This window comes from Sinohyriopsis cumingii, chromosome 4 (genome assembly GCF_028554795.1).
Source record: "Sinohyriopsis cumingii isolate HCF-2022 chromosome 4, ASM2855479v2, whole genome shotgun sequence".
NCBI lineage: Eukaryota > Metazoa > Mollusca > Bivalvia > Unionida > Unionidae > Sinohyriopsis > Sinohyriopsis cumingii.
In genome coordinates, this window is record NC_142964.1 from 22,917,867 (window position 1) to 22,935,438 (window position 17,572).

The 17,572-nt window shown below is 34.0% G+C and overlaps 1 protein-coding gene across 1 annotated transcript in view; it reads left to right on the plus strand.

Annotated features, from left to right (window-relative positions):
* LOC149800808 (uncharacterized) overlaps positions 1-17,572 on the plus strand; it is a 101,324-nt gene that overhangs the window by 37,319 nt on the left and 46,433 nt on the right. Inside the window, exons 9-10 of the mRNA XM_089954800.1 lie at positions 3,141-3,257; positions 5,413-5,484. Of these exons, the coding sequence (XP_089810926.1) occupies positions 3,141-3,257; positions 5,413-5,484 (189 nt within the window). The remainder of the gene's footprint in view (positions 1-3,140; positions 3,258-5,412; positions 5,485-17,572) is intronic.

Here is a 17,572-nt window from a genome sequence, read left to right on the forward strand (position 1 = left end):
ACATATTACACTTGAAACTAAAATTAGTGCTAGAGAAACTTGCCAAACTTGTACCTTCACACTTAGTAAGTTTTGAGGACAAGTTTGACAAAGAAAAAATTGAAAGTAAAATACATTTCTGGTAAATTGTACAAGATCAGGGTGAAGAGTTCTGTAGCAATTGTCAGAGATGATAGAAATTATGTAAATCTATGAAAATGATATGGGGGGGTGTGTGATTTTTAATAGTTAAATAAAATGTTAATAAACTACTTCCCCAGCTTTCAAAGGCACAAACTATATCAGATGTACACATGAATGAATTTGTGTTTGATCACATGGTTGCTCCTATAGTTCTAAAAAGTCCAATCAGATAAAACCTAACATAAATTGTGCACATATTTTCCTCATTGTTAATCTGCATCTTTTCTGCATTAAGTGTTTGATGCTTCAGTTAATATTTCTCAAATAATTCTTATTTTGCCTCAGTTCACTATTGCCAGGTGAGCTCATGGTACCACCCTGGATCCATCATTGCATGATGTGTCATGCACTGTGCATCAGTGTCCATCAACAGTTTCAGTTTTAAACTTGACAAAAACCTCAGGACTAATGTTTACAAAATTTGTCACTGTTTATCTTGGCTTGAAAGTCTTTCAGATTTATAGAAAAGATGCTGTTCAATATCATACATGGCTGCCATTACTAAAATAATAAAATCCCTTAAGTAACATCTCAAAAACTGGAATTTGACAAGAAAGTCTTTCAAGTTGTTACAAATGATACCAGTCTTCTACCTTCAGATATGACTGCTGTTATTAAAAATAGAAAAGGCCATGGTTACCTAAATAGAAATTCATTTTCTTCCCTCAAAGCAACTGAATAGAATTTGAGCAAACTTGACAGAAAGCACCCTTGCATGAAGAATTTTGAATTTTTGTATAATTGATGCTGATATGCCTTCAAATGTGGCCACGAAGAATCTGTAAATGACTTTGTCTCATAGGTCACCTAACAGGTTTGACCAAGTTTGAGTGGTATAGGGGAGCTTTCAGATTTGTACAATTTATGCTGATTTGCCACTAAATATAGATAGCATTATGGAAAATATAAAAATTTACTTCTTCCTGACAAAACTCTGAACAGAATTGATAATATCTGACAGAAAACATCCTTATCCAATGATGCTGCTAATCTCCCATCAAATTTGGCCACATTTACAAAAAAGAAAAACTTTTGAACTACTTCACAAAGGGCACCCAACAGGACTTTACTACACAGAAGAGATTGCATCCAGCTAAGATCCTTTCAGTTTTATACAACTGTTGCTGAGACAAAATCAAGTATGACTTCCATTGCTAAAAATAACAAAACTTTGCAGTGACTTCTAGTTCAAATCCATTGAATACAATATGACAAAACTTGATTGAAAGCATCCTGGCATGAATGAGTTTCCAATCTATATGAATAATGCTAATACATCATCGAATATAGCTGACATTTATTTTAAACAACTACCTCTTTAAACAGCTTTGGTAAATAAAAAACCACTGTATAGGATTGGACAAATATGGATAAAAAAACACACTGGCTTGAAAACCTTTCCAGTATACACAGTGGTACTAATCTGTCGTTAAACATGGCCACCATTATATAAAAATTGTGAAACATTTTAACAACTTCCCTTATAAAACAACTCAACTGAATTTGACCAGATTTTAGAGCATGCATATGGGGTATTAAAGATCTTGAAATATGTGCAGATGATGCTACTCAAAGTAGAAAACATTTATACAGCTTGTTTATTTTTAAAAATGGGAAACTTTGACATACAAAGATCAAATGTAAAATAGGGATGAATATATGAGCTGTAAATATGGATGAAGATACAACAACTTGAGAAACCTTGAAACAATTATTTTTGCACAGATGAAATTTCTGCCATTAAAGTATCCTACTGACCCATATTTCTCTTATCAACTGCTCTTGCATTTGGTAATGGCAAATGTCAACCAGGTGATTGATCTCAGGCCCACATGGGTTTCTTGTTTTTATTCTCCTCATATAAATCTTGCATTTGAAAATGGCAAATGTACACCACGTGATTGATCTCAGGCCCACATGGGTTTCTTGTTTTGTTTTTCTCATATAAATCTTGCATCAGAAAATGAAAACACCACTGAGGGCAATGATTCTTATTTTTACAATTTTAGAAGCATACATATCAAATATCAGTGACTTAAGAGAGTAGTAGTGTTGGAATAATCTAATCTGTTGCAGCAGATTACATTTTTGACATTTTGTGAACTTTTTAATTACATCTGACCATTTGACATTTTGTAAAAATTGTAATTACCACAAAGCAAACCACATTTAGCAATGCATCACAGTGAGTTTGTCATTGTTGACAAGGAAATTAGGGAAAATAACTTCATAATGTGGACAGTGTTGAGTAAAATGTTTTCAGCAGAAATTTTCCATGTCTGAAATGTAATGCCATTTCTGTTTTTTTTTGTTCTAGCTCACAAAGTGCTCATTTTTGTTGCTCCAGATATAATTTCTGTATGTATATATATATATATATATATATATATATATATATATATATATATATATATATATATATCACATATGTGAAAATCCAGGAATTCAAGAAAAATGAAATTTTGTTGCCAAGAATTTCCTATATTTCATACTTAAGTATATAATAGTGTGCCTCATTATGATATGACAGACTCCATGACCACCATGGACAGTGTTACCTGATAGAGTACTGTATCTATGACACACTGACTGCTTCATATTTTTTATTCTGGAGATGTTGATTACTATGTTAAAGATAAGTGACCACAAAATATGTCCTTTATTGACAGGTGACCAGACTACATGGAGTTTACAGATGATCATAAATGTCAGAAAATGGACTCAGACATATGAATATTTTTGAGTAGGAGTTACTTATATGCAATTGTTTGTTAAGACAGGCATGATTGTATTTTAAAATCAACATTAAAAAAAGTTTGTGTATTTTCAACAAAACTGATGACAGGAGAAAATTTACAATAAGAGTGCCAAGTCTGGAACCTGATCTTTAATGGCAAGATTTTAAATTTTCAACCTTTTAATGTTTTATTTTAATTTTGTCAATTTTCTATTTGCAGAGGCAGAGGGAGAAATTGTGACTGAAGAACAAACGTTTGCAATTACTACATTTGGCATTCAGACAAAAATTCTTCAGACAATGACAATGGATCTGAGTAGACTGCGCCAAACATTTCGTAAGTACCACATAACAAATACCAAACATTTTGTAAGGACTGCATAAAAATCACCAAACATTTCATAGGACCACATAACAAATACCAAGCATTTCATAGGACCGCATAACAAATACGAAACATTTCATAGGACCGCATAAAAAACACCAAACATTTAGTAGGACCGCATAAAAAACATTAATAAATATTCTATATCACTTTATATGGCTTCTACATTACTTTTGGAACACTTTTTATAATGATTCTATTCTCTCATACAGATAATATTGCTACCTTCCATTACACCATGCTATTAGCTACTGTACAATTCTTCCTTAATGAAATATACTGGAACACCATATATAGCCTATCATAAGCTGAAAAATATCTTTAAATAAAACAAACCTATTGGCTACTTTCATTGGTATTGACTCTTGACCTCAGTGCACCTGCAAAACCAGTGGATATACCAAAACTACAGTGTAGTGTACTTTAAATAGAACACCTGTCACTTTAATGGTTCTGTGTGCATAGGCCTGCCTAGCAGTGTTCTGTATGCCCTGCAGTGTACTGTATGCCAAGATACATTTTAAAGATTTTACTTTTTTTGTACATATTTGTTATTGATGGGTTTTGGTGTAAAATCTCATCGTAATGGCTGTATAGGTATTTTTCACTAAAGCCTTTTTGTATGCTTTAAAATCTTGAGAGAACTCGTTCACTGTCAAGCCAATATGACCAACTATATTTGACCTTTTTCAGCCTCTATCATGTGGTTTGTTGTCTACGTCTGTATCACTAAATTATCTAAATTTGACAGATTATCAAAAATTAGTGTTGCTTACATCATTATCTGAGCCTATGACTGACTTATTGAAGACTTCCTAATCATAATTCTGATTATGTCCGACTTATTGAAGACTTCCTAGTCATAATTCTAATCATCCAAAAGCAAGAAAGTGCTACATGAGATCTGCAGCTTTCATATTTGGATAATGGAGAATCTGACCCAGTTATTTTGTATAGCAGATTATGATTATTTGTTAAATAGCAATACCATGATGTGATGTCATTTACTTCAATACAGATACTTTCTAATAGGGGTTTTCCCAAAGGTGGCACTTCAAAAGCCAGCTTAAAATAGCTGATATTTCCATGATTCACTAAAACATGCTTTTGTGCTGATGGTGCACAGGTACTTCAATTGGAATGTGGTAGATGTGTATAAATGTACTTTGGACAGGTGCAATAATTCAGCAATTGCAGGCATTTGAGAGTAAAAATTGTTGTGTAACGGATAAAAAAATTTGTTACTACATAAGCAAGTTAGTTCCAACTAGTTTTAGAAACATGTTTCAGTACATTGTTTGTTTTATGCATGCTCACCTTTACCTATATCACTTTCGCAGCAGATGATTCTACATTATATGTATGTATGTATGTATGTATGTATGTATGTATGTATGTATGTATGTATGTATGTATGTATGTATGTATGTATGTATGGATGTATGCACATATGTATGTACATATGTATGTATGTATGTATGTATATATGTATGTATGTATGTATGTATGTAGGTAAGTATGTATGGATGGATGGATGGATGGATGGTTGGATGGATGGGAGGGAGGGAACTACTTTGTAAACAAACCATATATATTTATGTAGTAGAAACTGTTTCAGCTGTTTCATTCATTTGAAAGTAGAGATGAAGTGAGTGTGTGCTTTTGGATTTTTAATATAGCTTTAACAACTTGATTCATATTACTTATATTTCTGCAATGTGGCATTTTATAGGGATGTCTAGCACTGGGACATCATGCCAAAGACATGTTGCAATATGTCCCACCCAGTCACAATATCCTGACTTCATGGCCAACCATTCCTAACACAAAGTTCAAGATGTGGATGAGTTCAACCACTCTAGTGACCTAAGTGGTTAGAGCAGCTATCTTGGATACAGGAAGTCACAAGTTTGAACCCCAGCTGAGTTATACCAAAGACTTCTAAAAATTGGTACTAGCACCTACCTCACTTGGTGCTCACCATTAAGAGTTTATTGTTAGGGCTGGTCAGCCTGGTGTCAGGATAATTTGTCTGGGTGGGACATCATGCTTTATGTCTGCAGCCAGGTGATAAATTAGATGCAACAATTTTCATTCTGTTTTGTAGAATCACTGAAACTTGGAGGACCTTCGCCACTGTATGGTGGACTCCACAAGGCATTGTTTGCTGCTGAGCCAGGTGATAAATTAGATAAGATTAAATAACATATTTCACTAGCACAATGAAAATCGGTGGTAGACTGTTGTTGTGTATCCTACATGACAAACTCTATGCTTATCATATAAATGACTCACTGCTAGATATAGTGTAAATCCATTTCACTAATCCATTAATCCATCCGTCTGCACATAGATACTTGGGATTAGTAACCTTATTTTCTGTTGGATTTTCATCTGTTTTCCTCTCAGCCTTCATCTCAGCAAGGATTTGGATGGGTTTGATGAGGAGGAGTACGTTTTGCTGAGTTCTTTTGAATTAAGGTCCTTGATTGACTTTCAGTTCATCCTATTGGCTAATGCAAACATTCTAGCATTTACCTAGTTTTCTTTGTACGAACTAAATTCAGTACAGTGTATCAAATGAATTGTGTGGAAAACGGTTTCAACTACATTTTCGATTATACCTTTTGTATAGGACTTTGTCATTAGATTGAATTGATATATTAACCCTTGTAGTGCAGGAGTCATATATTTATGGATGACATCACTTTGTTTTGAATGCAGGGAACCATATATTTATGGTCAAATGTCACCTGGCTCTGTGTGCGGATGCCATTTTTATGGCACAGGACAGTGATGTTTACAGATGTCCATTGTAGGCCAATCATTAATTGTGTGCTAATAATAGCTGAGAGATAGCACATGCAATCATCCAATAGATCGGTTCTGCACCATTGTAACAGAATATCAGTAAAACAAATATTACAACAGACTTATTTGCCCGGGAAAGTATGTTGTCAACAGTGGACGTTGATGTAAACAATATGGTGGGCATTAAGGAGTTGCAGTCTCACAGCTGTCTCATTGCTAGTTGCCGCTGATTACCATATATATGTATGGGATTGTTCGAAGAAGAAAAAACCTCGTTAGGGCTTTGTGTGTGTGTGTGTGTGTGTGTGTGTTTAGAGGTATAAATAGCAATATGCAGTTTTCCAAATTTGAGAAATAATTTTCTGCACGTGTTGGTAATGAAAGTGCTCGGACACTATCATGTGTTGATATACAGGTGCTATGCCATTCAGTAACAACTTCAAATTCCACTAAATCGAGCTTTAACTAGTAGCCAAATTTATCAACAAGTCTGTCATGTACAGAGCCTTTTCTTATATTGGGTGATACATTGTATCATCATGAGTGAGAACTGTACAAGCTGGAATGGATGGAACCAATCGTTTATCGGAAATGTATCAGGTTTTGATTCCGAGGTACTCCTTTCCTTGGCTATCCGATTTTTGAAATTATAATTATTATTTTTTTTTTATAAAGAAAAGCACAATACACTTCTTGTGTTATAAAGTTCATCTTGCTCTCTCTCTCTCTCTCTCTCAACAATCAAGTTGAAAAGGAAATGGACAGCAGTGTGACTTTGGAGTCTAATCAAGACCTTCATACAAGAGCTGAACTTTTGACCTGGTGGAAATTTTTGAGGGGGTTCTTGTTTTGTTTTTTTGTTTGTTGTTTTTTTCTCGTCAATTTCGTTTTGTTTCCTTTTTACAGAGCTTGTTCCATAGGTATGAAAATGAACATATAAAGCTTGTTCTTTTTTATTTTTCTCAAACGTTTGACATCATAGAAGTTATAATATGTTAAGATTGTTTGCTGAGAAATCTATTTTATTTAAAATATTTTTGGCAGTTTGCAATTAATAATTATCATTGAAAACCTCACAACTATTGCTTTATAATTTATACGAGAAATAATTTTGTTAATTTTCAGTAATAATGACTTTCAGGCCTCTCAGATATACAGCTCCACTAAAAAGAATGCCTGACAACCAATGTCACTATACATATATGTGTACTGGACACAAGAGCTCCCATCCAGTGTCGAAAACTCGCATCGCAGAGTTCATACTGTTGTTTATTTCTGCCTCGCTTGGTGGTAAAGATCATAATGATTACTTGACTCGGTAACACATTGGCATTTCTTAGCTGATGTGTCATTACCATATGTAACTGAAAAATAGTACATTATTTCGTCAAAAGAAGACCCAAACCAATGACTGTGATAATATTGCTCTACCTGATGATAGTACATCTATTTGGTAGGTCCATGACAGTTGTGCCCAAACTAGCTGAACATTAGAAGATGTATTAAAAGTAAGATTTTAAAACAACTTGAGTTGTAAAGAAAGATATTCGAAAATAAAAGTGCTGTCATATATTAAAGAAGGCATCAATTATAAAGCTATTAAAGAAGTCAAAGACGTAATGTAAAGGAAAGACAACGTATCCCATACTATTGATATGCATTCAGTTTGCATGTTAATGTATAGTAAAGGAAAGACAATGTATCCCATACTATTGATGTGCATTCAGTTTGCGTGTTAATGTATAGTAAAGGAAAGACAACGTATCCCATACTATCGATGAGCATTCAGTTTGCGTGTTAATATATAGTAAAGAAAAGACAATGTCTCATACTATTGATATGCATTCAGTTTGCATGTTAATATATAGTAAAGGAAAGACAATGTATCCCATACTACTGATGTGCATTCAGTTTGCGTGTTAATATATAGTAAAGGAAAGACAATGTATCCCATACTATTGATGTGCATTCAGTTTGCGTGTTAATATATAGTAAAGGAAAGACAATGTATCCCATACTATTGATGTGCATTCAGTTTGCGTGTTAATATATAGTAAAGGAAAGACAACGTATCCTATACTATTGATGTGCATTCAGGTTGCAATATATAGTAAAGGAAAGTTAAGGCATACATAAGATTTAATAGTGAAGCTGGCAAAAATAAAATTTTATGTAGTACGATTCTAGAAATAACTCTAAAAGTTGTTAAATCCATGAATGAAATCCTAATGTTTTCAACCATATTTTTATTTTGAAAGAAAAAATTATTTTCATTTCATTTTACATGGTGTGATGAAAAAATAGAGCCCACTGCAGTCGATAACAAACCTGCAGATGGATTTTGTGTCAGTTATTACATTTGTCACATGTATCGAGATACTTGTATTTGTCAAATTTATTATTGCAAGCAACAGTAATGTTTACATAAAAATCAGTAAGGCATCTGTCTTCCAACAATTTTCAAATGAGATAACTAGTTTTCCATTAGTTTGACTTCATTACATAAACAGTATTCTCTTCACCCTTAAACATGAGCAATATAATTCTTCTACATCATGACAATTATTTTTTTACCTTCGTAATTAAAACAGCTCGATGACATTGATTTCTTTGAAAAATGAATGCTGTATTTAGATGGATAAAAGATTCTGCCAACAATAATATTTTAAAAAGTCTTTTAAACCTTTCAAACACTAACATTACTTTTTGGTTGCTATGGCAACCAAAGTAAATCTATAACTATATATCATTTTCAGTATGATTAGTATTGCTTCATTATTATATGGTCATTTTTTTCTCCTTTATCTTTACATTATCAGAATCGTTCAATATTTTACAATATTGCACACCATATTGCACCCATACGCATGACATGTGTGCCCAATAGTGTAGTAGTAACTACTTTGAAAAACAAATCATATACATTCGCATAGTAGATGCAATACATTTTGGTTGATTAAATTTGTTTCTGAATAAACTAAAGCAGATGTTTCGTGGACTGGAACATACCAACTGTTTTGCTACATTCCACGTTAACTTTTTGATACATTGTTTCAGATTTCGCGATAGACACCAGATTTCATAAAATTGCTCAGTACCTACAAATAACATGCAAACTATAAAGGCATAAACTGTCTGCTTTAGCTGGTAAGAAGAATGGCAAAAAAATATACTTAAAGTTTTACATTCAGAATTTCCTCAAAATGTACTTTCTTAGTTCTGCAAATCCAAATTACATGACCCATGTCATGAGTTCTCAAGCTTGATTACACATTTTGAAATTGTACTGTAATTTTGACTATATTCCAAGAGCAATTACATCTTCCTTACTGCACTCAAAATGAAATAAACATTAAATTCAATAGCATTTTTTTGATAATTGCAATTGAAACACATCATATTTTTCCCACATTATGATTTCAAATAGTCAGTGACAAAACAAACACACTTGCAGATGTAAACACACCTCTCCCACGCCAATTCAATCCGATGTATTTCATGTATAATTTGCACAGATAAATCCAGACCAAAATCACAAACTTTCATCAAATTGAGAAAAAAAACCCAAAATATGTTCATTCCAGATCAAATGGAAAAGTTGTTGCAGTGCGCATTCATTCACAGTATGACTGCAAATTTCAGTTTTAACTAGACATGTCATTTTCTTTTGAAAGTTATGTCGAGCGCACAACTAAGTTCAAATTTATGTGGGCAGAGTTATGTGCGCATTAATAATGATGTTGTTGTGTAATGATAAATCTGCGCTTGTGTATTTAGTTTGGAATACGGCATTCATTCATTTACGTTGTTTCTTGTAGTGCATTTTGTTTATGTAAGTATGCTTTAGGTAGAATAAGAAAATGAGCATATAATAAAAAGGTTACTGCAGTGGTATGGGAAAATATGAACTCGTTTTGTCGGATGGATATATTGCACTCCCAAGGTCGTGCAGTATTCCAGCCAAAAAACTTGTTCATATTTTCCCATACAAATGCAGTAACCTGTAATTATCAATGAACTATAAGTAAATATAATTATAATTTTAAATGGAGAAAATTTGTGAATAATAATACTGTATAAATATTGCATCATCCAAATATATATTGTAACATAATAACATGTAGACACTGCTCCGGTGGCCTAGTGGTTAGAGCGTCCGCCTCGGATGCGGGAGGTCGTGGGTTCGATCCCCGGCCGAGTCATACCAAAGACTTACAAAAATAGTACTAACAGCTGCCTCGCTTGGCGCTCAGCATTAAGAGGTTAGTGTTAGGACTGGTTGGCCCGGTGTCAGGATAATGTGACTGGGTGGGACATCATGCTACATGTCTGTGGCATGATGCCCCAGTGCTAGACATCACTATAAACTGCCACACTGTAGACATCGTAGCGATATGACTGAAAAATTGTTAAAGCTATGTTAAAAATCCAAATCACATCACATCACACTGACATGTAGACACGTGTTTGAAAGTAAAGTTTTAATTATCTAGCATAGGGCTTAAAGTAATGAACTGAGGATACATGATGTGTAGAAAAAATTACCTGTCCATGTACACATTTAGAATAACGATATTTGATGAAAATGTTTACATTATGTTCAAATTTTTGTCACAAAATACTTTTCCACCCTTTTTCTCTATTTGGTTGCTATGGTAACCATGAACACACGTCCTTTTTACTGACATTTTTAGTGTTTGCAATCTGCATGCATATATGTGTCACTGTGTATAATTTCACAGCAATCTGTGTATAAATACTAGTTTTGTAGTTGCTATATGGATTTGGCCCAAAAGGTCTGTATTGTTATGAAACAATTCAGCATACACAGAGAGGGCAGTTAGAAACAAATCAGCACTGGTTTCAAGGTTAGCCCAAAACAAAACAGCACTACCAGGGTTAAAGTGTTCAGAATTAGCTATCTTACAGCTTTGACTTCACAATTATAACTATACCTATCTTGTTTTATTGTACAGTTTGCTATAAATAGAACAGCACGCCACCAGTTGACAAAATCCAAATAAGCCTTTCTGGAGGAAACAACTTTACTTTGTAGTACTTGTTTTTTCCCCAGATTCATTACTCATCAATAATGTGCCAGGAATCCTTGCACAACCTCTCAAATTCAACCCTCCCAAGCAAAAGGGATGTTTTAGCAACATCTGCTAGCTAAATGTATTTAGCAGTGCTAGGGTATAAAATGCCTGCTTACAGAAGTTGGCTTTGAGTGGTCTCTGACCTCCATGAATTAGGGATTGGTGTCAAATCCCATCATTCATCAGTTGGTGCTTCCACTTATGTTATAGGACTTATGGCACTATTTCAACTCCCAATGTAAACTACGAAAACACCATGGAGAAGAACTACGAAAACACCATGGAGAAATTCAATGACTTTACATTTCTGAATGCTCATGATCAAACCCATATTAATCAGTATAGACACATCCTTCATGACAGCTGGGAAAACTAAATGAGCCATGGTTTATTTTTGATCTACATGTTTAAAACATATGTTTTCAATTCTTTATCATAGTCAAACGCTAATTTCAGTAATGAGTTTTCGAAACTCAAGCTTGTAACAAGACTGAAATTCCATCAATAAAACAATATCTATTGTTTTTTACAGTTACAACTAGGATAAGCTCACAAAAGAGTCTTATTACTGACCAATCCTGGCCATCCAAACCCATATGTACTTGAGCCTTAATATTACTGACCAATCCTGGCCTGCAGCCAAACCCATATATACTTGAGTCTTAATATTACTGAACAATTCTGGCCTGCAGCCAAACCCATATATACTTGAGTCTTAATATTACTGACCAGTCCTGGCCTGCAGCCAAGCCCATATATACTTGAGTCTTAATATTACTGACCAATCCTGGCCTGCAGCCAAACCCATATATACTTGAGTCTTAATATTACTGACCAATCCTGGCCTGCAGCCAAACACATATATACTTTATTTTATTGACTGGTTCCCATTCTTCTGTATCCTTAGTACATGTACCTTGAGTCCTGTAACAGCATGCTTATTTTGAGGCCTTGCAAATTGATAAAATTTTCTGCATTTTTTCATGTCTTAATGATCTGTGGAATGTTTTGCATCTCATTTATTTCTTCATTCTAATTCTCTGATATGGTGGTCATTGCTTTTCAGATTTCAGCTCAGTACTTGACCTGACATTACGTTTATTTCAATTAGCTTCTTGTTATGAGACTTTCCCATTTTGTTGCTTGTTTCTAAAATTAATGCTGCACATATATTGTTGCCTTCCATAGGATTCTTCCAGCTTCAGCTTGTATTTTTTCTATCTCATTTTTTTCATACTGTCTCTATCACAAACTGTATTACTGCTACCTCCAAAAGAGGTCTTATAGTGGTGAATAAAGAAATTACAATGATTTTCTGTCAAGTTTCAGTTTAAGACTTCAGAATATGTCTATTTTTTCACACTTTTATTTTTATTTCTTGTATGTGCCTATGCCAAGACATAGATTCCTAAAGAGATAAAACCAAATTTTTAATTTTAGAATATACTTTTTTCGCAGTGGGTGGATTGCTTTTTTTAACAGTTTATTTGTCTGTTGTGTATCAAACACTGATAGTAGTCATATAGTGATAGTAGTTATACAGTGATAGTAGTCATAAACTGATAGTAGTCATACAGTGATAGTTTGCTGTTTGCTACACATTCAGATAAAGAATTTGTGATTGCTCAAGGGTTCTGTTTTTTATAAATTTTACCAATATGCCAGACTTTGACAAAGGTCATACTTAATCCATGAAATACCATTCTAATTTCTGTGCCTTCATTGACTGCCTTGCAAAATGTGTACAAAAAATATAGTATAATACAGCCATAAAATTGCTGAATTTTTTAGGGTTGATATCAGACTTCTAAAAGAGTAATTAAGTTATTAAATGTGAGATAAAAAATAATTGAAGATTTATTTTACAAATACTTTATCTACACTGCTTACCAGTGAAAACAAAATATGTTTCTAGTTAGAGATAATGGCTTTGTCTCTTTTATGAATAATGATGACATTTGCCAGTTTCCACACTTGAGAAATATATGATGTTTGGAGCAAATCAGTAAAAATGTGAGATAAATGTCATGATAATACAGCAGTATCTTTCTGTAGTAGCCTAGGGTTGATCTGATTAGGACCCTCCCTTTTTCTAAAGTCTAGATTTGAAAGTTCATCTTCTACATCATTTCTCTTAATATAAATGCTAGTAAAGATACTGTCAGAATGGAATGTAGAGGGCAAGAAAGTGTAAGTGTCATCAACAAAGGATGGGATGTAGAAGGCAGGATAGTGTAAGTGTCATCAACAAAGGAGAGGATGTAGCGGGCAGGATAGTGTAAGTGTCATCAACAAAGGATGGGATTTAGAGGGCAGGATAGTGTAAGTGTCATCAGTGAAGGATGGGATGTAGAGGGCAGGATAGTGTAAGTGTCATCAACAAAGGATGGGATTTAGAGGGCAGGATAGTGTAAGTGTCATCAGTGAAGGATGGGATGTAGAGTGCAGGATAGTGTAAGTGTCATCAACAAAGGAGAGGATGTAGAGGGTAGGATAGTGTGTCATCAACAAAGGATGGAATGTAGAGGGCAGGATAGTGTAAGTGTCATCAACAAAGGAGAGGATGTTGAGGGTAGGATAGTGTGTCATCAACAAAGGATGGGATTTAGAGGGTAGGATAGTGTAACTGTCATCAAGAAAGGAGAGGATGTAGAGGGCAGGATAGTGTAAGTGTCATCAAGAAAGGATGGGATTTAGAGGGCAGGATAGTGTAAGTGTCATCAAAAAAGAGGATGTAGAGGGCAGGATAGTGTAAGTGTCATCAAGAAAGGATGGGATTTAGAGGGCAGGATAGTGTAAGTGTCATCAACAAAGGATGGGATGTAGAGTGCAGGATAGTGTAAGTGTCATCAAAAAAGAGGATGTAGAGGGCAGGATAGTGTAAGTGTCATCAACAAAGTATGGGATTTAGAGGGCAGGATAGTGTAAGTGTCATCAAGAAAGGATGGGATTTAGAGGGCAGGATAGTGTAAGTGTCATCAAAAAAGAGGATGTAGAGGGCAGGATAGTGTAAGTGTCATCAAGAAAGGATGGGATGTAGAGGGCAGGATAGTGTAAGTGTCATCAATAAAGAATGGGATGTAGAGGGCAGGATAGTGTAAGTGTCATCAAGAAAGGATGGGATTTAGAGGGCAGGATAGTGTAAGTGTCATCAACAAAGGATGGGATGTAGAGTGCAGGATAGTGTAAGTGTCATCAAGAAAGGATGGGATTTAGAGGGCAGGATAGTGTAAGTGTCATCAAGAAAGGATGGGATGTAGAGTGCAGGATAGTGTAAGTGTCATCAACAAAGGATGGGATGTAGAGTGCAGGATAGTGTAAGTGTCATCAAGAAAGGATGGGATTTAGAGGGCAGGATAGTGTAAGTGTCATCAAGAAAGGATGGGATTTAGAGGGCAGGATAGTGTAAGTGTCATCAACAAAGGATTGGATTTAGAGGGCAGGATAGTGTAAGTGTCATCAAGAAAGGATGGGATTTAGAGGGCAGGATAGTGTGTCATCAAAAAAGAGGATGTAGAGGGCAGGATAGTGTAAGTGTCATCAAGAAAGGATGGGATGTAGAGGGCAGGATAGTGTAAGTGTCATCAACAAAGAATGGGATGTAGAGGGCAGGATAGTGTAAGTGTCATCAAGAAAGGATGGGATTTAGAGGGCAGGATAGTGTAAGTGTCATCAACAAAGGATGGGATGTAGAGTGCAGGATAGTGTAAGTGTCATCAAAAAAGAGGATGTAGAGGGCAGGATAGTGTAAGTGTCATCAAGAAAGGATGGGATTTAGAGGGCAGGATAGTGTAAGTGTCATCAACAAAGGATGGGATTTAGAGGGCAGGATAGTGTAAGTGTCATCAAAAAAGAGGATTTAGAGGGCAGGATAGTGTAAATGTCATCAAAAAAGAATGGAATGTAGAGGGCAGGATAGTGTAAGTGTCATCAACAAAGGATGGGATGTAGATTGCAGGATAGTGTAAGTGTCATCAACAAAGGATGGTTCACAGAAATGTCTATGAAATAAATTTGCTGTGTCATGTCTTGAAGGAAGATGTTCATTATTGTGTAACATGGGTGGATACCATGGGTGGATACTCAGAGTTCCTGTTCTGCATCTGAAATGTTTTGGCTACATTCCATGAAAACATTTGGACCAATTATGCCATCTTGAAGGATATTAGCTAATTTATTAAAATAGTTCAGTTTAGCACTTTGCCGCCCCCCCCTTCCCCTTTGTTGAAGAACATTGGTTCTTTCAGCCAAGTCGTGTATTCTTTCCATTGTCAGATTAGTTCCATAATATTAGTGTGTGTTCACAGAGGATCATGGGAATTAATTATTTATATTTTATTGAGAATGGTTGTATAGGTTGCTCCTAAATACTAAATGGAATCTTACAGACCTATCCATCCATTGATAGATTTTGTGACTGAGCAATATTAACCATTGCTGATGTCAACTAATAGCATTATTATAGCTGATGAATCCAGGATGAGTCCCATTGTTCATTTTCAGGTTAATAATAATCAGTTATTGAGCATGCAACCTCTTTATACATGTAGGTTACTGTGAACATGATATTGTATATTTATATGTCACATTGCAATGTTCTAAATATACTAATATTATTATGTCACATTGCAGTGTTCTAGATATACCAATATTATTAGGTCACATTGCAGTGTTCTAGATATACCAATATTATTATGTCACATTGCAGTGTTCTAGATATACCAATATTATTATGTCACATTACAGTGTTCTAGATATACCAATATTATTAGGTCACATTGCAATGTTCTAGATATACCAATATTATTATGTCACATTGCAATGTTCTAGATATACCAATATTATTATGTCACATTGCAATGTTCTAGATATACCAATATTATTATGTCACATTACAGTGTTCTAGATATACCAATATTATTAGGTCACATTGCAATGTTCTAGATATACCAATATTATTAGGTCACATTGCAGTGTTCTAGATATGCCAATATTATTATGTCACATTACAGTGTTCTAGATATGCCAATATTATTAGGTCACATTGCAGTGTTCTAGATATACCAATATTATTATGTCACATTGCAGTGTTCTAGATATACCAATATTATTATGTCACATTACAGTGTTCTAGATATACCAATATTATTATGTCACATTGCAATGTTCTAGATATACCAATATTATTAGGTCACATTGCAGTGTTCTAGATATACCAATATTATTATGTCACATTGCAGTGTTCTAGATATACCAATATTATTATGTCACATTGCAGTGTTCTAGATATACCAATATTATTATGTCACATTGCAATGTTCTAGATATACCAATATTATTATGTCACATTGCAATGTTCTAGATATACCAATATTATTATGTCACATTGCAATGTTCTAGATATACCAATATTATTATGTCACATTGCAATGTTCTAGATATACCAATATTATTATGTCACATTGCAATGTTCTAGATATACCAATATTATTATGTCACATTGCAATGTTCTAGATATACCAATATTATTATGTCACATTACAGTGTTCTAGATATACCAATATTATTATGTCACATTACAGTGTTCTAGATATACCAATATTATTAGGTCACATTGCAATATTCTAGATATACCAATATTATTAGGTCACATTGCAGTGTTCTAGATATACCAATATTATTATGTCACATTGCAGTGTTCTAGATATACCAATATTATTATGTCACATTACAATGTTCTAGATATACCAATATTATTATGTCACATTGCAGTGTTCTAGATATACCAATATTATTAGGTCACATTGCAGTGTTCTAGATATACCAATATTATTAGGTCACATTGCAGTGTTCTAGATATACCAATATTATTAGGTCACATTGCAATGTTCTAGATATACCAATATTATTATGTCACATTGCAATGTTCTAGATATACCAATATTATTATGTCACATTGCAATGTTCTAGGTATACCAATATTATTATGTCACATTGCAATGTTCTAGATATACCAATATTATTATGTCACATTGCAATGTTCTAGATATACCAATATTATTATGTCACATTACAGTGTTCTAGATATACCAATATTATTAGGTCACATTGCAATGTTCTAGATATACCAATATTATTATGTCACATTACAGTGTTCTAGATATACCAATATTATTATGTCACATTGCAATGTTCTAGATATACCAGTATTATTAGGTCACATTGCAATGTTCTAGATATACCAATATTATTAGGTCACATTGCAATGTTCTAGATATACCAATATTATTAGGTCACATTGCAATGTTCTAGATATACCAGTATTATTAGGTCATGTTGCAATGTTCTGTATAAACCAAT